The sequence below is a fragment of the Athene noctua genome, chromosome 5, assembly GCF_965140245.1.
Source record: "Athene noctua chromosome 5, bAthNoc1.hap1.1, whole genome shotgun sequence".
NCBI classification, from domain to species: Eukaryota; Metazoa; Chordata; class Aves; order Strigiformes; family Strigidae; genus Athene; species Athene noctua.
This window is the reverse complement of record NC_134041.1, coordinates 58,796,276-58,818,195: the sequence shown is the minus strand read 5'-3', so window position 1 is coordinate 58,818,195 and position 21,920 is coordinate 58,796,276. Positions and strand designations below refer to the sequence as shown.

Genomic DNA, 21,920 nt, shown 5'->3' with positions numbered 1-21,920 from the left:
AGAACTTACTTCACCTTACTTCTGCATGGCAAAGCCCATCAAATTCATGCCTTATTGCCTACCATTGTTCCATTATAACCATGTCTGGCCTCTTTTTAAGTCCTTCTTAATATCTAGGATATCAACCCCACCACTTTCTATTTGACTTTTTAAAAAAGACACCAATCCAAGAGATACAGAAATTTCTATTAAGAACAGAACACATAAAAGAGTATGGGTGGTTGGATAAAGTATGAAGATAAATACACACATTAGATTTTCTCTGGGGCTCTTGAGAGGAAAGTGACCAATCTCCATTAGTCCATTATAGCACATAATCTCATGAATTTTCTGGAGCAGAGATGACACTGAAATTTCTTTATGAAGTGCCAAATAAGTGGAAATAAATGTTACTGTCTATGTTGCAACAACAATACTATATCTGCCAACACTTCCAGTCTTGGCTGACTCTCCTCAGAAAGTTATCTGCCCTTCAAGAAGAAAACTTAAAAGGAATGACTGTAAAAAAGGAAAGAAAAGTTGACTAAAATGACACTATAGCCTTACGGCACGGTACTGTGAAGTATTTCATAACAGGCGTCCTGGTCTGTCAGTCTTGATCCTTTCAAACTGTGTTCATGTTGGTTTTGATAGACAGGCTGCAGAGTAGTACCGTGAAAAGCAATGCTTGCTCCTGTGTGAGTACAGCACAGAACAGAGCCTTTAACTCTGTAAGTAATCCCAATGACTTCCCAAAGGGCAATTCACAGAACAAAGCATTTTTCAAATGCAGAAAATCTCACCCTAAACAATGGCAGAATGAGGGGGGAAAAAAAGATTTAGCTATTGTAAGAGCTCTGGTGTTATAACCTGCAATGGATGAGAGAATTCTTGCATCCCAGCTGGGAGTGCCTGGGAAAGCTAAAGCCTACACTCCTCAAAAACGCCCAGCCCATGTACCTCAAAGACTCAATCCCTATACAAAGAGGCTATCAGACAGCAGCTCTAGCTGGACTTCTGATTAGTCATTGATCTCCTATATTTTGTAAGCATCACACTAGATGCTTGAAGTAGTTATTGCAAAAATTACCCGAGGTGTATGTATTACACTAGATATCATCAGTTATTTTATGGGAAAGAAGGTGTTTTCTTTGCATCCTGTGCTGTGACAAGAGCAGCAAACTGTATGAAATATTTTTGTAACTAACCTGTTTCAAAGTATTCCAAAACTTAGCACCTTTCCATAGGTATTCTGAGGAGACCGAGACATGACTTTTTGATTTTTAAAAGCTTTCAGTGCAAATTTTCATACGTATTTCAATAAACCAAATACTGACTACTGAAAAATGGTATGGAATAATAAGAAAGAGGTAAACTATCATAATACATTCCTAAAAAAACACCTGGTCACCTGAAATACACTACTTTCAAAGGGCTATGCTAAACAAAACACCCACTCTTACAGGTGAAAAACCTGACCTGATGATTATTTACTATTTTTTAATGAAATACTCTAACAAGATAATAGTTTCTTGCTAGTACTGAGCCCTACAGACACACTCAGGATCAAAGACTTTAACTATTTATGTGACCAATCACTTGCCTCTTTGTGATAGCAAATGCAAGAAAAAAGAAAATGAAGAAGTGCTGTAACAGAATGCTTTACCACATCCTGGGACTGATGAAAGTGGTAGATTAAGGGGGGGGAGGGAAATCAGGATTACAGAGTACTGAAATTTACTAAACGAGGACCTTTTTTGACGTCAGAGAAAAATAAAGAGAACCCAGGAGGCATTAAAAAAAAAAAATCCTGTTTAGTAATCCAAACATACGGTAGAGGTGGGATATTACTGATGCAGAGATTGTGTGGGAACAGTTACGGTATAATCCCTTCACAAGTCTCTATTTCACCAGCCTCAAGCGTTTCTATTTTCTATCCATCATTTTCTGACTGTCTGTTGGTTTGCTTCTTAACTCAAGCCTGCATAGGATAATAGGCTACAATTACATTAACCGCCTTTCATCTCAGTTTGAATTAAATTTGTTCTGCATGCCAGCATGAAAATCTGTCCCAAGTCATTTTGCTTAAGTCAATGAATAATAAACTCCCTCAGTCCAATAATTTAGCCAATGGTTATAATATTGTGAAATATTTTGATATTTTTTAACAGAGATAATCTCAAAATTAGTACTTAAGAGGAAAAATTCAGTTACAATATTCACTAGTAATATATATCTTTTTTTTTTCTCTGCATTATAATAGTGATTTAAAATTATTTAAAATGCAGTCCTGCCCTCAATTGTTCTCATATTCCTAAGGTTTTTTTCCTCACTTGTATACAGATTGGGTTTCTAATTTATGCAAAAGTCATGCTATAATTTGTAACATTACCCTGAAATTAGAAATGCAAAATATTTTAATATCACTTAAAACACAGTTGTGGTGACTGAAATGGTCCATCATGTCAGAAAAACAAAGTACTTGTCACATTCTCTATAAACAAGAGAGAGAAATTAACTGAGAGCACAGTGAAAAAATGCACTCTGAGGTGAATGCTCTTCTGGGAAGATCACAGTGGAAAAAATCCAAATAATACATTCTACAATTATTTTATGTTTACAGAGTATCCTAATGCATTATAGCAAATATTTCACTCTTGGATCAAATCTAAAGGTGTAATTTTAGAATTCTCTAGTGACCATCACAAGACAGGCTTGAAAAAATGGCATGTTCTGTACTACAGTTTTAAGCTTTCTATCTTCTTTCTCTCACAATTTTTTATTTTTCACTTTTAAAATAAATAACTGAAATGACCCTGTGATTTCAAAGTTCTACTTCAAAATTGGCTTTGGAAAAGTGTCTTAAGCACCACATCATTTTTGAAATGGCAGAATATTTTACAAGCAATCTTGGACTTGTTTATTCATTTACTATCAAAGAAGAATGAGCGCACATGCAAAAGACAAAATGAGACAAAATTTCAAATTCACATAAGCTACTCATAAGAACTATACAAGAACTACAGTGAAATATTCTGTTTTAAAAACAAAGTGCAGGTGTTCCCAATTTTTTTTCCCTAGGAAAGATATGGTCTCCCTCTCATTTTGGAAAAAAATTAAAATAAAATTAAGATTTCCAAAACAGAGGCAAATCTTAGTTTTTGTCCACTCCAGTTGATAAGACCTATGCAGCATTAGAAGAGAGAGCAAGAGGAAAAAAAAAAAAAGTGCATCATACTACCTACTGCTATAACAGAAGGAAATTTTGGTAATTGGGCTTAGATTCTGGAAAACAGAAGTACAGTTTTCTGTAGGAATATTAAGGAATATTAATTATTTCCATGACTGGAACTTGCAGAAGAAAATACTCACACAAAATGTTACCTGGTAGCTTTTATTACAGTATTAATAGAACGTATGATAACCTACCATATTATGAGCAGACAAAAAATTAGATACAATATACTGTTTAGAAACATAAAGCTGGATATATCTGTTGTATAGTTCAATATATCTGCTATGGAAGAAGACGACGTATCAGACTAATATTTCCGTTGTGCTATTCAATGCTTCTTTTCTGTTTCTAGGTCTCCATTTACCTGGAATAATTTAATTTGAACTTCTATCACTATTAAGTTAGTCACTATTTCATTCATTCTCTTTGCCCTGATGAAAGAACTACTGTTTGCTGAACATTCACTGTAATTTATTTTAAGGTCAGTACTTAAATGACATCTGTGTTGCAGAAAATTTTGTATGATACAAACATAATAATGACAAGAGACCAGAGATTTCTAGTTTGCAGAAATTAAGTGTCAAAGGTAAAAGCTGAGGTCAGGTGTGGAGTATGCACGGGTTCAGATATGTCAGTTAAAAGAATCAACGTCCTGTGGCACAACAACTAATCTCAGAAAAACCTATGATGTTATCATAACTTTAACTGCATAGAAATACTTAAGAACATTGAGTAGACAATGAAAAGCAGGCAGATACAATTCTACAAAACCGAGCACAGAGAAAGCTCTAATCAAAGCTTCCAAAGGGTAAATGTCAAACCATTTATTAAATCATGTAGTTAACCATTTTTGAAAAAAGCAGGAACAAAAGCAATAAACTAATGGTATAGGAAAGGTTTCATGAAAGTCAATGACAAAAAGACAAGAGCATTAAGGAAAAAAGAAAAAAAAAAAAACATAATGAATTTTAATCCTTTTTCCACCCTAAAAGCGGGGCTGGAAAATACATTTGATTTTATACATGTCAAGGAGGTTTAAATACAACAGAAAGAGGTAAAAAAATCCTTAAGCACAATTCAACAATAAATGCATTGTTAAAAAAAATTTAAAAATACATAATAATAATAATGCATATCTTCCCCAAAGAATGGATTTACAGAATTCTCACTTGAGATTCTTAGAGGTATTTTACTTTTATGTGGATGACACTGAACAGTAGTAAAGTTGTTCATCTGTTTAGATGTGCTGTTAGCTCTTCTTTTATTCATAGAGAGGAGGCAATCTTTCTGTTCAACATGGACTGATTTATGTATTTTTTCATTCTTTACAATCATCATTTGTCACCTTCAACACTACCTTACCTCAAAAAGCCTTACCTTTACCAAGTACGGAAAACAACAAATAATAATAAAGAGAAGGAAAAGGAATGACTGAAGAGAAGCAAAGTATCAAGAGTGGAAGAACTTTGTAAATTAGTTTTGTGAAAATCTTGTGCTGTTCTGTGCATAACAATTTCCAATTAGCCTCCCAACAGCAGGAGAAAGTAAAAGTAAACTATGTTTCCAAATTCTCACCAAATCATGGAAATATCTCCTTTTAAACTTAAATAACAACGTGTTGTCACATTTTTAAATATTTATCTGAATTGGGGTCAAAATCTGTGATTAAATCAAGACTACATAAGAAAGGATAAAATAATCTAAATAAGAACAGGATTAGAAATTCATTTTGAAGCATCTGCTTAAAAGTAGTTGCTGTCCTCATCTCCTCCTGGATCTTGTAAGAACTCATTTCCAGGACAATTTTTTTTTTTTTTTCTCTAAAGTTAAACCGTCTTTATGAAATCTGATTTATTAAACCTCTTTTAGCACTCTTTTTACACTTTAATTCTTATCACTTCTCTGTGAGCAGCTCAACAACTTTTCTTCCAGGACAGTGTGCCATTCTGGCAATCTCGTTGCTCTCCCTTTGGACTCCTGCTGTAATTTAATATTCCTCAATTTATCATTGCTCTGTGTAACAGTGAGTTAAAGTGTTGTGGCAGGTCAGATTTTCAGATCTGGTAAGTTTGCTTTGATTCTAAATCAGACTCCTATCACTATTTTTTTCTTTTCTAGGTAAGTATTTACTTTGACTTCTAGTACTTTGTTCTTTTTTTAAATTGCTGAAGAATCCCTTTTTATGTAATATAAAAATAATAGATGGAGATGGAGAACTAAAGTTGTAAATCAATCCCTCTGAAGTGATAATCTAACAAACCACTCAGGCTTACTGTTGAAGTTTAGGATATCTTCAGGTCTCTTGGACTGATTTATTCCTCTGTAATCAAGCTCCCCAGCCCCATTACCTAGTAAGCCAGATAAAGAATACCACTTACTTTTCAATACATCCACCAAAAAAAAAAAAAAAAAAAGAGAGCTCAAAGCATGAAAAGGTTATGCAGCTTAATTTATATTTTATACTTTCCAAAGGTGATTCTTCAGTACAAAAGAAGGAAATAATAAGGGAGTATTTCTAATATTAAGACATCATTATCTTTTAGCTGGTGAATACAGATAGGGTTGGTCTTGTGCTACTTGTTACCCTATCAGTTATCATTCCCTGAAAATACCTCGCATATGATGGAGAACTTGCTCTTAGTGTCAAATGTTGTGAGTTTATATTATAAAAGGTTAAATATTACAGCTACTTTTCAGTAATAATATTTATTTTAACTTACTGGCTTTCCATATTTTGTTTATTTTGTCATTCACTTTATAATCTAAGCTAAGAAAGAAAAGGCGAAGAAGAATGGATGTTTAAAGCATACGTGCTTACATATGGTCAGCCTGCAGAATTCATTACCTCAAGTAGACTATCTCCAGATTTTTAAACAGGAGTGAAAGAAATATTCCTCTTAAATAGACAAATCTACAGTAAGGAAGAATAACAATTTAGGTAATCACATCAGATTTCACCAATCAACTATAGAACAGGACTTTAACTCCATTTCTGAAACAACATAGACTTTATAGACCCTTTTTTTCCTTTATGTTAATCGTTGAACTACAATTCAAATACCCACTGTTTTCTAAGCAGCTCTTTAAAATGTTGCATGCAGTATGATTATCTTCATAACAAAATAAAAAGGATATATCATTTTAGTTAGCCCATCATTAATATAGAAGCTAGCGTGACAGAAAGCTTTTCTAGCACTGCATGTACTTGGGAAACCTGAGAACATGGGGCTCTTCTGCAACAGCTGCAGATACAGAGTTGAGGTGAAAAGAAGGTACAATATATAAGAAAACCTGTGACTTCTAGATACCTGCACATAAAACTGCAGAAAAATGCAAATTCGTTGTAACTAGAAGGCTCCCCAAACTGAGGACTCTCCAAGCATGATTTAGCACTGTGTAACTGATGTGCTTAGTCTATGTAATTATCATCAGCTTTGTGAAAAAAGAACAAGTAGTAATGCATTTTTCACTCCTATGTCTTAATACTATAATATATTCCTTAGTTCTATCTATACATAATTTTAATACTTTATGTGAAAACTTATTTTAACACTCTCAGCAACTACTGAAGCAATTTAAAACTAATAACTGGCAACAAAGTGAAAGAAAATGTTTTCACTTTAAAACCAGAAATATACCTATTGCAGCTAAATTTTCATCTATATGTAAAGGTATACAATTAACTGAAAAAGAAAACAGAAAATGAAAAAAGCAGTAGGAAGATGCATATTATCTCTATTAGACACCATAAGAGGAGAAGAAAAGCAATCTTTCCATCACCAGGAGATTTCTAACAAATATCGTCACCAGTATTCATCTGACCTAGTATTTCCTTAGTGCTGTATAAAAACTGGGGGCTTTTTCCCCTTTCTCAGTAAATAAAATTAATAAATATCACAAGCCAAAGCTGATAGACAGGGTCTTCATCACAACATAGCTTCATTTCTTTTACTTATTAGTAAGATTTTTGAAAATAGATTTTAAAATAATAGGACATGGTATTTTGTGCAAGTTGAGTACTGAGCAATCCATATCAAGCAACATAGAGAGGCACTATTTTAATTTCAGATTTATCTATGTATTGATAGGTTACAGAGAGCTATGAGCTATCACACCAGTGTTTTCTTTTCCCACTGCTGCCTATATACTGGTACTAGCTTAATGACAAATCGATTAAACCAGATGTTTATTTCAACTTTAACAACCCTTGTACCAGTTATTAATTACCACACTGATGGCCTATCAGATAAAAATTATAAACTCATATCTACACTAGATAATATTTAATCTGAGGGTTAAAAATCTGAGAATATTGAAGCAATTTTCAAGGGCTTAGAAAAGTCACATGCACTGTAGATCTATTAAGAAGAATTTAAGATTAAAAGAATCTATTTCATTAAATTCAAAATTCATTTCATTAAAAAGAACTAAATGTTTTCATTGCTATATACATTAAACTTGCTCACTGAAAGTAAAACGTAGACATTCAGGACAGGTCTACACTAGAAAACTTCTTTCCCTTGAAATAAAAATCTTTCATGCAAATCCATTCTCATTTCATAAAAAAAACCAGTAGGCCTGAGCAAAGATTTATCATCAATATAATCTTCTTGCTTAAAATACTTCTTCATTCAATACAAATTAATTCCTACAAATCCTGATTGAGCTAGGTATAGCAGTATATCCACTGCGAGGTATTGACTTGGATACCACAAACCCTGACCACAGACACACTAAGGTAGTCTCTTAAATCTTTGCTCAGTCCTGGCCAAAATTATGTGACCAATTTGCTGGATTACGCAGCACAAGCAACACAACCACTTTAAAGCTACTAAATGCTTACTCTATTATTACAAAACTGTTTTCAACAGAGACCAACACTGTAATAGCTAATATTTTCAGTTACCTGTCAATTAATAAAATCAGTATCACCTTCATCTCATGCAACCTGATGTTGTTTAAAACGGCAAACTTAATACAGACTCCATTGAAAATATTCTTGTCATTGTAAATGCTCCTTGAACACTTTCTCTGCCCAGCCTAAAAAGCAAATCCTGGAGTGTGAGAGATTTGTGTTACGTCAGTTACACCTGGTAAAGCAATACATGTTGTGATGGATAAATTCTAACTCACCTCCCGTTAGGTTTATATTTTGAATTTTTCACATACTGAAATAGTAAGGGAAATCGTTATCTTGACAGGCAATATCCTAATGTTTTTAATTTATTTTATTTGTAAAATGGCCTGATATTTCAAGAGACAACTTTATTGAAGTAATTCCTATATACACTTCCTACTGGATATAATTACAAAGCTATTTTATAGTTAAAACTAAATCCATTTTAATAAAGTTCAGACTACATTTAATCAAGTATCTCAGAAAATTATGGATATTAAGAATATACATACTAAGTATAGAACAGATCAAATAATTGCTTCCTCATTTTTATTTAAAATTATTTTTCTTTACATTCAAAAAGAAAAAAAAATCCTATTTTTAGTCATTTAAAAAGCATCATCATTTACTGAGAATTGATGTTTTGTGCCTCAGTGAGCATTGTCATTTCAGGAAGAAAGCCTTACTTAAAAAGAAAAAAAAAAAAAAAAAAACAAAAACACCACAAAAACTGTTTTGGGGGACATCCAGTACTATTTAATAAGCTCATCATGGAATCTTCCCTATGGCAAAAAAGCCAGAATTTATATTAACATGCAAAATTAACTACGTGCAGAAACAGCTGAGATCCCTTTGAAATAACCTAATTTTTACAGATCGGTTTCAAATGAAAAGAAACCACATCATCTGTATCAAAACTCAATATACCTATGACCCACAACAATTGGAGTTTCTATTACAGAGTATTTAAAGTCTAACAGTACATAATGAAATATCAGTTCTGCATAATGAAATCAATGTCTGTATTTAAATCATAATGCTTTTTACAATAAAACTACTCTCTTTAAACTTCAGCCATCCAAACCTCATTTCTGTTGATAATCATTTAATGAAAATGTATCGATTCTCCTTTCTCTCTAATAAAATACTGTAAAAAAAATTTTTCTACCTCCCCAACACAGTGATTCAGGGGAAATAATTTCATAAATACTTTTTTACTCAAATACTTTTAAGTACTTCTACTAGAAAATGTTATCCTTGGTAGAAACCACAGGAGGAGTGAAGCTGTACAAAGATCATAAACAATTAATGTACCTCCAAGATGAAGTAATCAAAATAGTCTATCAACATCTGCTACTTAACATCTCATGTTGGTGCCATTTGTAAGTAATGAGCAGTTGCATTGCACTGCGGCAAGAAGCAGCTGGTTAATCCAAAGCGCTTGTGGGGGTCACCAAGTCAACAAGGCCAACAACAGCAGGACATCGTGGGACTGAGCTGCACACCCAGCACAACATCTCAGCTCCCAGTGGAGAAGGGGGATTCCTGAGCAGTCAAGGGAGGAGGAAGGTTGCCTGGAAATATTCACCAAGCTTTCACGACCCATCAGGTGAGCAGTATGTGCTTACGACTCTTTGCCACATTATTACTTGGGTGTGTGGCTCCTAGAATCTGACAGACAATCTGCCTTGTCTCCTGATCAGCTTCTTGTTGTTGCTGTTATCACGGTCATGATCCAATATCATTCTATGTAATTTTTTCGGTCTCAATTTTTAATATTTTTGATTGATTCATCCTACCCAAAATTGAAAATTAATAAGAAGAACCTGCTTGTTTATGAAACACCTGAAAACTGATGGCTTTACACAGCCAAAAATGTATTTTTTAAAAAATACAGTTTTGATTAAGGTGACAACAATACTGCTGTAAGCCCTTCTTTCACCTTATTTCCCTTCTCCCCTCTCCCTACAGCTGTCTTTGTCTAAGATGCTGATATTAACTATGAGCAAGAGCAAGGATGAGGGCACGTCAGGACACTCTTTGGCTCTCCTCCACAGCTCTTTTACAGAACAAAAAAAAACCAATGATGAAACATAAAATTTGATAAACCATTTTTTTTTAAGGCTGATCTGTACCTCATATACTAGCCAAGATCTCTTTAGGAAGACCAAAAAATTAAAATTACTCTGATAGCATTGATTTCTCAAATACATACATATTCTAAAACTGACATATGCAAAAGTAATCATATATTTCACATTTTTTGTTCTAGATAAAGGGCCCATGAAAAACTCTGCTAGCAACATTTGTTTTCTGGAAGATGCTCACCTTGAAAATATTTTGTCCTCCATAAAGTTTTGTAGGAGTGTTTACTCTTACATCTTTGAAAAAAACCTCTCCTCAGGTATTCCCCTTCCACAAGGGAAATATCACTTTCCTCCCTTCTGCTCCACAGTTAATTGTCCAAAACTGACTCTGGTAGCAGTAGTCAGCAATAATAATAGTGATGCAGGGGGCTGTTACTATAACATCACATACATTGAATTTAATCAGTTACAATATGGCAGTATATACTAGAATTTCTAAAAAGAGCTTCCTCAAATACGTGGTTTTGCCAGTCACAATTCAGCTGAAGGATTTTTTCTGATGACTGCAGAATGAGTAGCCAGAAAAGCTATCAATTACTTTCTTTTGCTTCTATAAAGAGAACACCTTATATTTAACCAAAGCAGTACAAAGGCCCAACAACTTCATGCTCCACTGCAAATCTCTTATTTTTTTCTCCCCTGCCTGCAGCAAATATTCTAACTCTTAAAAATTGAAGTGGGCTTTTGGGTAGGAAAAGATGGAGTATTAAGCATTGCCTTTAAACTCCTAAAAGAAAAAAAAAAAATCTTCAGGAGTTAATTTTATGGAGTAAAGTTTGAAAAGAAAGATTTAACAGATTTCGAAGAGGCAGCTGACTAGGGAGAGGACTCCAACTTCACTGTCTCCTCAAGAGGGATGCAATGGAACAAGAAAAGCCTCAAAACTGAATGGACCAGAGCCCAAATCAGCAGAGACATATGTGCTGTAATGCTTCTTATCTCACCACCAAATTGTTAGATGCCCAGCTGCTCGAGTAGAATTCCTAAATCCAGAATGACTATCAGAACTGCCCATACAGCAAACAGGTTGCAGTTAGGTGCCTAGGGGTGAGTCAGCTGGAGACCTTCTTAGCTACCTGTACGCTCTCTAGATCTGAGTTTTTTGTATGACTGGAAGGTACCGACTGAAACCATTCGCTAGACTTAGCTGTGCATACAGTTTCTCTGGACAGAAAATGACTGGGTCAGAATATTGACCAGGTGTGAGACATGCAGGATATCAGATGGACAAGCTGTTACTGTGTGAAGAAGAGCTGGAATCTGACAGCAGGTATAATGAACAGTGAAAATGTAAAATGGTTAGGTCACACACAGTGTGCCTGGTTATATCAAGGCACAGAAGTTCATTAATAAGGAGTAGTAAAAAGTACTCTGCTAGCATAATTCACAGATGTTCTCCTATACATGACAATTTATGATCTGTAAGATTAATTATGGCTCCCGTGAACAATGACAGTTTATAATCCAACCATAGCAGCATGAAAAGAACAGAATAATTATATTAATAGTTAACAGAGTTAGTGACCATGATACTCAAACTGAATGTATTTATGATTTCTGAAGACCCCAGCACCTTATCTGGACAGAAAAAACAGACCATGGGCGTATTTGCTTGGAGGACACAATTTGCAAATTGGAGGACACAACTGGCTGCTAGAATTGCATGTTGAAAAGAAGCTGGTATCCATTGTCAGCAACCTCCTACAAGTTTTTTCTGGAATCTGAACAACACTATTGGCTGTCTTACAAGAAACACTTCAGTCTCCTTTTACATCTCAAAAAAGCAGTGCCAAGAGACAGTGCAACTGCATGCACCTCCCACTGTGCTGGTTGCTTTATAGGAAGAGTTGTTCATACGGATTTTGGCTTATATTACTTTCATAAGACTCAGCCTCGCTAGCTCTTAACTGCACTTCTAGCCCTGGCCACAGAGAGCCTTCCCAGATGCCTTCATTGCACACCCTAAGGGATGCAACACAGCACAGCACCAACATAATTTTCAACAACTTGAAATGGGGAAAAATGCCCTTAAATCACAACAGGTCTTAGCAATCCATTGTCCCTGTCCAAGACCACCGCGCAGTATTGTGCTACACAGACATGTGAAGGGCTACTTTAAAGCTAGCCCTAGGCAGAATGTAAAGACAGCCCAAGCCACAAGGCCCATCGTCCTTTTCTTAGCTGTATGGAAACAGCCTCAAAACCTCCCAAATGCCTTCTAAAATTGCAAGCACAGAAACTAAGGTTACAACTCTACTGGATAACAAAAAGTCAGAGCCAACAATAAAGTAGTTTTGTGGCAGTCATTATCTCCCTTCCTCTCCTCTTCCCAGTAATTCTTCCATGTGGCACAGGCTTTCCCCATTTCCCCTTTTCCTGTATGAGAGCAAACATTACCATCACTCCTACTCCTAAATTCATACCAGTCAGCTCAATGCATACCTAATTAAAGACAGAATAATTGTCTTCCGCATCTATTTAGTTTTAAATCTTTACGGGTCTATTTCAGACCTAAAGTAGTTGCAAACTTGTCTATTCTTGTCAGCTGTGCTACTTTATTATAATAAAAATAATAAATAGCAGCATTACCTTACCTATACATCCTTAGATAATCGAGACATCAGCAACATTTAGCGCAAAAAAATTACTAGCACTTTTATAAAAGAGATTTGCTTTATGACAGATATATCTTGAGCACTGGAGTTCAAAACAGGTCTCACTGGCATGTCATCCATGAGACACTTAGGCAGTCTGCCCTGTTCCACCACTTCACTGATAAATCCTGACCAAGTAAAACAAATTATTCAAATGCCAATCACAGAAAGGCATGGCCATGTCACAGGAGGAACAGTTTTTAAAAACAAGGTATTATGATTCACTTATTTTGAACAAAAAATTTATTTTTCAAACAGGAAACAAAAAAGATATTACTTAAATATATATCCAGCATGAATACCAACATAAACCATCGGGCACAAGAGACAGGTACACTCCTTGTATTCCTATTTTACAGCCAGGCATGTCTGGAAAGTTTAAAGAAAATCTGTTTTGCTCTGCAGTTTGTATTTTTGGAGGTAGCCTGGAGAGGAAATCACAAATATAAAAAAAACTTAGAGAACATCTGAAGCCCAGTAGTGAGTAGATTCTACTCTGTTGAGCTTGCCAAACCAAAACACATATTTATATATGTGCACACAGTCAGTTATGGAAGAGCCTAACTTAGAAGCCAAAAGCAAAATTACTTTATTGTCATGAAAGAGGAACCTTCATGTCCAAACTGCTCCCCATTTTCCAGACATTTAGTACTGAATTCAGAAAGATAAAAGGCATATTTCATGAGAACACCTAAGAAAATTACATGTACCATTTTTAATGCAGCTCTTGGCAAGAGGCATCTTGCTAACATAACTAGTTTTACATAGCAATATCAATATTACAGTGTTCTCCAGATTTAACACATTCACAACTGACCCACAATAAAGCAAGAATATAAAAAGCTCTCAGCTAAGTGGTTGCAACTAGCTCCTTCTCATTTCTTCACCAAGAACCCTGCCTTCTAGGAACAAGGACATTCAAACTCCAGTTCTTCATTTCTACAAAGTCAGGTAATTTCCTGCATAAAATATAAGTTTGCAACGTAACAATGTTTAAGAAAAATGTTGTTTCACATTCACAGAACCCACAACTCTGAAAGATCCCAGAGAGCTTCATAAACTTTACATATCATGTACCGAATATATCAAAGGAGAGACAGTGAGCCCACAGCAGCACACACACACACACAAAAAAAAAAAATCAACAAAAAGGCTGATAGTGATCTATAATACTGCCAAATCCATTTAAAAAATACTGCACAAGGCCCATTGCAAACCACAAACTTTATTTTTCTTGAAATTTTAGACTAAAAACTAATCTCAAATGTTTCAAGTTCCTGATATTTGCCTTCTGAGTGTTTAAGCCATTAGAGTGCATTTCGGTCATGTTCTGAAGCTTTGATATTAGACATATTGTTTAAATGAAAGCTGCAATTTAAGCAAAAAATGATTGATGCCAGAAACATGAATTAAAGAAAAAAAGAAATATCTCAAGTCCTTGATAGATATGGCAATAATTACTACATGTAGAGCAGAAAATTAGTACATGTAAAACACGTATTTAAGGTTGAAGTGGGAGTTTTATTTTATTGTTCTCCTTAGCAACCTAACAATCTAGCTCTTGAACTAGCTGAGGGCTTGAACCTATCCTTTCAGAAGCAAGCTGAAATTTTCAGGCAGTTAAATAAGGACAGAGACAGTCACTAAATCCACCTAAACCTACATGCTTGATTTTGCTGGAATTCTCCTTGAAACATTATAGCTAATGAAGTAACATGCATAGGTACATCAAAGTTTTCTGAAAAATGGAAAACTCAAGGACTCGACTCAGAATGAACAAGGAGAAAACACCTCATGTCAAACAGAGCCAAATATGTAAAACTAATGGAATATGACCAAATGACAGAAAAAGGAAAAAAAAAATTCTTGAAGAAAAAAAAAATAAAATACAGTTTTCTCAAGCATTTTAAAACATGAAATATTATACTTTCTAACTTCACTTTAGAAAAGCACACATCACCATAGTAACTAGTATTAAATGGATTCTACCCTCTATCAGGAAAAATAAGTTCTTCAATTGAAGTTTTTTTATTAAACTTCCAGCGACTAGAATCTCCCTGGGTTGTTTTTTTGTTTGGGGTTTGTGTGTGCGGGTCTTTGATAAAGGAAGTTCTAATAAAGTGAATTTGTTATATATGATTGCTGTCAATTCTTCGCCTACTGGAAAGAAGAAAGCAAAGCTATGAGAGGAAACAACGGGGAACAGATTTACCCTGCTATCAGCAAATAAAGCTGCAGTGATATCAATAGAATGGTGAATTTGACTCCTAACCCGGTATATTTTTACCTGCCTTTCCATCTGGTAAAAGGAATTATACCATTCTGTGAAGGGGAATTATCCAGAAGACGACAGCTGGATATTTTTAAATCTTATTCTTATGGAAATCAGACTATCAATAAGTGCTTATTATTTATGCACAGATCCTTACATTATTAAATTGTTTTTTAAAGCTTGCATACAGTGAATACTTTACCAAATAAAGTATATTTTTATAAATATATATTATTTATTTCACCTTTTCAGAGAAAATCAAAGTATGACTAAGAAATGAATAGTCAGAATATTAGAATTAAAATGAGCAAAATATTACTTTTTCATTCCGTAATACTCTCACAATCTATACATCATACTCTTAAACTTATCCTTCTTACAACTACATAAAATATACTATGAAATATGATATTAAAAATAAATAATTTTTTCCTCAATATTTTATTTCTACCTAGCAGTTCTTCATTACAGAAGTCCTAAAGACCAGTTTTTGCCTAGTTCTTAGACAATCTTCTGGTATTTCGGTTTTTAGACACCACAGCAGACATTCTCAACATTGTAATGTTCCACAGCTAGGTAAAATAATTATTATTCTGATTTATGCTGGCAAACTTAGAAACACTGCAACTATACCTAACCTGCCCATCATTCAAAGATACAGTTTCAATACCAACAGGACAGGTCCAGTAGCCTAAAATCTGCCACAGCAAAAAGTACTTGACAAGAGAGATTGATTTCCTTCCCCAAAACTACAGCAATGGCTGTAACCAGGAAGTACAGTGCAATAAATGTTATAGTACATGCAGTAAAAACTGACAATTTGAAAAATTCAGTATTTCCACTAAACATCTGTAACCCTGTAACCTTTCCAGATGCTAATATATCCAGATTTCCACATATTTACAAGGGATGACTAAAGCTACAGACTACATCTCCAGATGAAGTCTATCTCTTGGAAGAGCTCAGACTGAAACTTCTCAAAGAATGATTGAACTACTCAGTTAATTGTATAATTTTCATATTTTTCTTCCTTGCATCCAGTTAAAGTTCCCTCATTTAATATCAAAATTTGAACTTTGAAACATCCCCTTTTCCATAGGCCTATTCCTGAAAGGTTATGTGTGTACATAATCCTGCACATGGATACACTGAAATCTATGGAAATTTTAAAACCTCTGTAGACAAAATTCTATGAGGGAATTAGATGAGCACCTAATAAATCAAATATTCAAAAAAACTAAATAAAATTGTCTTAAAGTAATAGTTTTCACCAAACAATATATTTTAAGTCAGTATGATTTTCCTGTTGTTATTAATACTACATTTCAGTATCAAAATTAAGGGGGAAAAATATCTAAGCATTTTTATTTGTATCTGGTTTTATTGTTTTACAGTCTGGTTGCTTTGAATAATCAAACCATTGTAATCAGTTCCTCCTGATTAGGAGAGTATGACAGGTTTTTATCAACTGAAGATACTACTTAAAGAAAATAAAATCACTTCTTTTTGGAAAAAATGTTATAATTTGTCATTAAGCATTGCAAAACAGAATGTAAACGTATGCTCAAAGCTGCTTTAGAAAACCAATTTTGATTTTAAATGTCACTGTACTTTATGCTATCTAACAGCACAATTCAGAAATTAATATAACAGAGATGGGTATACTAAAAAAATTATAAATGAAAAATAAGGAAAAAAAAAAAAGAAGATCCTCCGTAAAAACAGAAACAAAAAAAAAAAGCTTTGTAAAGTTTCCTTGATTTCCTAAAAACTCTGCGCCCAAGGCATGGGATGTACTTCACATGGAGCAGATCTAAAGCATCAGAGGGAGGAGGAAGAGATGCAGGGAGGAAGAGAGAGAGATAACATACAACCCTGCAGCTATGACTTTCTAATCAATAGGATTCTTGACAGGAATATAAATCTAACTTTCACACCAAACAGCTAGAGTTTGGAATTTTCACAGAAATCCTTGTTTTAGAAATCCCAGGGTTGCTGCTGAGATTGCACAACAGTCTAATGAGCGGCAAAAAAAAAAGTATCCAGAGCTATGGAGAACAGTATTAAAACTTGAATCAAGTTCCAGATGATTTATACAGAATATAAATAAAGTAATAAACACATGTAAAACACTTAGCTGATTTAAAATAATCCTTAGCTTCTAGGTAACAACTGTATATGTATTTTGACAATATAAGATGATAGTTTCAAAAATTAGTTTTGAGTGTAAGGATAATTTTTACAGAGGAAATAGAAAACATTTTAGAGACATAATATGGGTCTGATCAAGTTTGCATCCTTCATATGAAGCTAACAAATCAGATTGCAGTATAAGACCATATTCAGTGATTCACAAGTGACCTATTTTTTATGTTCTTCATCTCCTGATATTCTAAGTGAAATAATTAAAAAACAACATTTAACTGAGACTTTATCAATGGATCACTGTCGAACACCAAGCATCAGAGCAAAATGACAAATACTAAGCACATCGTCTGATGACCTGTACTAAAACTAAATCTGTGGTTATCGGCTTTCCTCAGGATATCCAGTGATCTTAACAGCGAGTCTCTAGTACTGAAACTTTATCCTAGATAGTCTCCTAATACTTTCAAAGTGTCTATAACTGGAACTAGTGTCTTTCTACATGTGTTGTCATAAACTAAATAGTCTACACAGCCTTTGGGTTTTTAAAGACCAGAGTTTGGAAAGGGCAGGAGCAGAAATTCAATTTTTATGCTAATATTTGTGTCTATGAACCCAACAGATGAGAAGCTCACAATCTGACATGTGGTCACAGCCAAAACCAATTTGAAAATGGCTGCTCCGCAGTTTATTTCATCCAAAAGAAACCATTTGGAACACCAAAGCTTGCCCTGGATAAGCCTTTGGACTATGTAAGAATCTCGGAAGGGAAATGTATTACATGTGACAAAACCAGGGATTTTCAGTCTGAAATTGCAATTTTAAGTTTACTCTTGAAAAGTCAAAATTTAAATCTTCGTTTCCTCCATTTTGTGGAATTGCTGTAACTCTTGACCAGAACAGGAAAATACACCACCATGACAACCTTTTCTCTTCCAGTTAAATAAATGAGATAAAAGAACCTTTTACAACAGACATAAACTCAGGACAGATGACTGATACAGCTGAGCAGCACAACTGACTCTGTGAGACAACAGTTCCACATCAGAGTGGAGAAAACAATGATGAGACTGACATAAGACAAAGGGAAAGCAATAGCAAAATAGGTATGTGAAATACAGACTGGGGAAAAGGTCTATAAAGAATGCCTTGGGCTAAATGATAGCTGGGAGAGGATTGGAGTTATTAGCAGAGAAACTGTTTTCTGGAGTTCGAGTGTTTCAGTGTACAGAGCAGTAGATTCTTCACCCCCTCCAATCTTTGTAAATAGAATGGCACCAACATACATGTCTGTAGCACGCTGGTAATCAAATCACTCATTAACATCTAGAAACGTTCGGACACAAAAAGAGGAAAAATAACTTCTCAGTGAAGACTTAATTCAGAGTTTCAAGACATTATCACTCTTTAGCTTTTGTTATGATAAAAGTTCCTCATTTAGTCCTAATCTTGGTTTCCCATCTTATCCTGAGAGTCCCCAATCAGCTAGACAAAAAGTCCCAGAGGTACCACTGAAATAGTACACCTGTCAGCACAACTTTTTCTCATGAATATACACATAGCCTCTGCATTAGATACTTTTGTTTCTTGACTATTCATCAAGCGAAGCATTAAGGGTAGGATTCAAGCCAGTTCATTATGTGCATCAAATATGAATCCACAAATCCAGTGAAAGAACAGGCCTCGTGGCAGGTAGAACATAACCTTCTGGGACCTTTCCCTGCTGGAGAGGAATAAACTGTATTTGTGACTTTTCCCTAGTTCCAAACAACATTGCTGAGACAATTTTGGGGCCAGATACTATTTAAAACTACTATAACTGTGAAAGGAATAAAGTTCCTATTGGATAATGCAATATACAGGATAGAACGAACTGAAAGAAACATCTTTAAATATAAGGCTATTCATAGTTAACTTTAAAGAGTTATTTCTCCTACTTGACAAATTCCTCCAGTAGTTCCTTGTTCTTACTCCTCCTATTTGTGATGCTCTCTCAAATTCAAAACTTTTCCTCTACACAAATGCAGTAAGTTATTCCAGTACAAAACAAGATTCACTAATTATACTTTCATTAGTATGTCTACACATTCCTCTGTTCTGCATTTAATTTTATGGAAAAATGTCTAAAAAACCACGCACTTTAATACATTTCCAAAACTCTAAAAATCTAATTGCTGTAGATTCTGATCAAGATATATGACAAATGTACTGAATATAATTATCAATTTTGCAGATATTTTTTACTTACAATTATTTTTAAAAAGCCTAAAAAAGGGAAGAAAACTACAGGTAATTCTCCAGTTTGTTTGTTTGGGGTTTTTTTACAGGGTATTTTTAAATCTGTAGCATCCGCAAAATATTATTAACATTTGTGATGTAATTCTTTAACAAAAGGTTAAGTAATATTGAAATTTCCTAAGAAATGTATGGAACACTAGATTCATCACTAAAAAATGTTAGATCAATCACAAAATCCAAAAGAAAACGCAAAAACCAAACCAGAAAAAAAATGATTATACACTAGGCATGAATTGCAATAACTTTTGGCTACATTAAATTGTACTCACAGTTGACACTGGTCTCCTTTGATTCCCTTAGTTGTGCAGAAACATTTTCCTGTTTGCATGTGACAAATATTTGCATGTCCACTGCACGTGCAAGCTATAAAATCAAAAAGGAAAAATGAGATTTTTTTTTACCCATATTTTACTTCATAACTAAAGGAATTTTCATGGATTTTAATACTTCATTCTAAACACATTTCCTACAAGCTGTATTTTTTAAAAAATACATTACTACTTCAATATAAACTACTTTGAAGAAATTTCACTAGAATACCATTTAGTTTATTTTCTGTAGACTTAAGAACTTCACATGTGTCATTAGGGGCTCTCCTCACCTCAAATAGTAGTATTTATAGTGTGCATAATACTACAGTATAGTAGAACAGGCAATAAAATCTACCATTTTAATGCGCAATACAGAAAATTATTAACAATACATCTTTTCTATACAAGGTGAAATCCTGACCAATGGCAAAAACCATAGTAAAATTCTGTTAGCTTCAAATGTCTAATTAAAGAAGTTATTACTGCAGATATTTGGTAAAATGTCTGATATAATTGGAACTCTTGCTTTTGGCAAAAGCAAACAAAAAGAAAGATGTGAAACCATTTGAGCAAAGGCAGAGTTAATACTGTGATTATGGTCCACAACAAGAATATTCTAGAAGTAGAAAACAGGCATCTTTAAAAGCTCCTGGAATTTGAACTGGAGGAGAATCACAGAAACATCATCATCACTCCGCTCCTTTTTAAACTCAGTGGCTAAAGTAAATCTCTTCACAATGGTCTGCTTGCTGCCACTCTTGCTGCCTGATTGATTTTCACTTCAAAACAAACCTTCAATGTTCCCAGTTCTTGAAGCTTTCTTTTTCCTTGTCCTTCCCATGTTTATACAAATTACTATCTTGTTTAGGCAGTCCTCCCTCTTTTCTAACCAAGCATAAAAAACTTAATAACCTCCCACTGGTAAATGTGTCAATAAGTTCCCACATCATACTGGAATAATTACCAGCTAATATTCACACTACATTTAAAGTAATACAAAGCAACTGAACCTACCTTGATGATCATATTATGTTTTCACTGAAGTTTTAATTACAAGTAAGATAAAAGATTTAATATGTGGACTCCTGCTTGGAAACAGATATGATACTAAGTGGTAACCTGTACGTAGTAAAAGTTTATTTTGCACTTTATAATCCTAATATTGAATTTCTGTCAGAGGGATTGAGTTTTAATGTTTTCTATTCTACTGACAAGGAATAACACACAGTGAATACTTCTGTGACAGTGTCCCATAACATACACACTCTAACCGCTCTGCCAGAGCCAAATAGGGAAAAAGGTAGTAACAGCCAGACTAGAACCACAATTACACATAAAATATTATTGAATATTTCAATGTCAGGATTTATATGGTTTATTTAGCTTTCAAGACTTGTTAAATAGACAGCTGAAGGTGAAGGAGCAATTCTTACTAAGAAATCACAGGCTGGTTTGGGTTGGAAGGGACCTTAAAGATCATCCAGTTCCAACCCCCCTGCCATGGGCAGGGACACCTTCCACTAGCCCAGGTTGCCCAAAGCCCCGTCCAACCTGGCCTTGAACCCTTCCAGGGAGGGGGCAGCCACAGCTTCTCTGGGCAACCTGTGCCAGTGTCTCGCCAACCTCACAGTAAAGAGTTTCTTCCTTACATCTCATCTAAATTTCCCCTCTTTCAACAAAACCATTACTCCACGTCCTATCCCTACACGCCCTGAGGAAGAAATCCTCCCCATCTATCCTGTAGCCCCTTTAAGTACCAGAAGGCCACTTTAAGGTCTTCCTGGAGACTTTTCTTTTCCAGGCTGAACAACCCCAGCTCTCCCAGCCTGTCCTCGCAAGGAGGTATTCCAGCCCCCTGATCGTCTTTGTGGCCTCCTCTGGACTCACTCTAGAGATTCAAACCGTCTGAAAGAAACACATACCAGATTTTTCTATGGAATATATAGTAATGCATGATGTTTTTTCTCTTTTGTAATACAGCT

The 21,920-nt window shown here is 34.6% G+C and overlaps 1 protein-coding gene across 9 annotated transcripts in view; it reads right to left on the bottom strand.

The window, feature by feature from the left end:
* The window catches only part of ATRNL1 (attractin like 1), a 520,660-nt gene that overhangs the window by 335,335 nt on the left and 163,405 nt on the right, over window positions 1-21,920 (bottom strand). For all 9 annotated transcript variants that reach the window (XM_074907807.1, XM_074907805.1, XM_074907804.1 and 6 more), the window contains one exon: window positions 19,897-19,990. In XM_074907807.1, coding sequence (XP_074763908.1) covers window positions 19,897-19,990 — 94 coding nt within the window. The remainder of the gene's footprint in view (window positions 1-19,896; window positions 19,991-21,920) is intronic.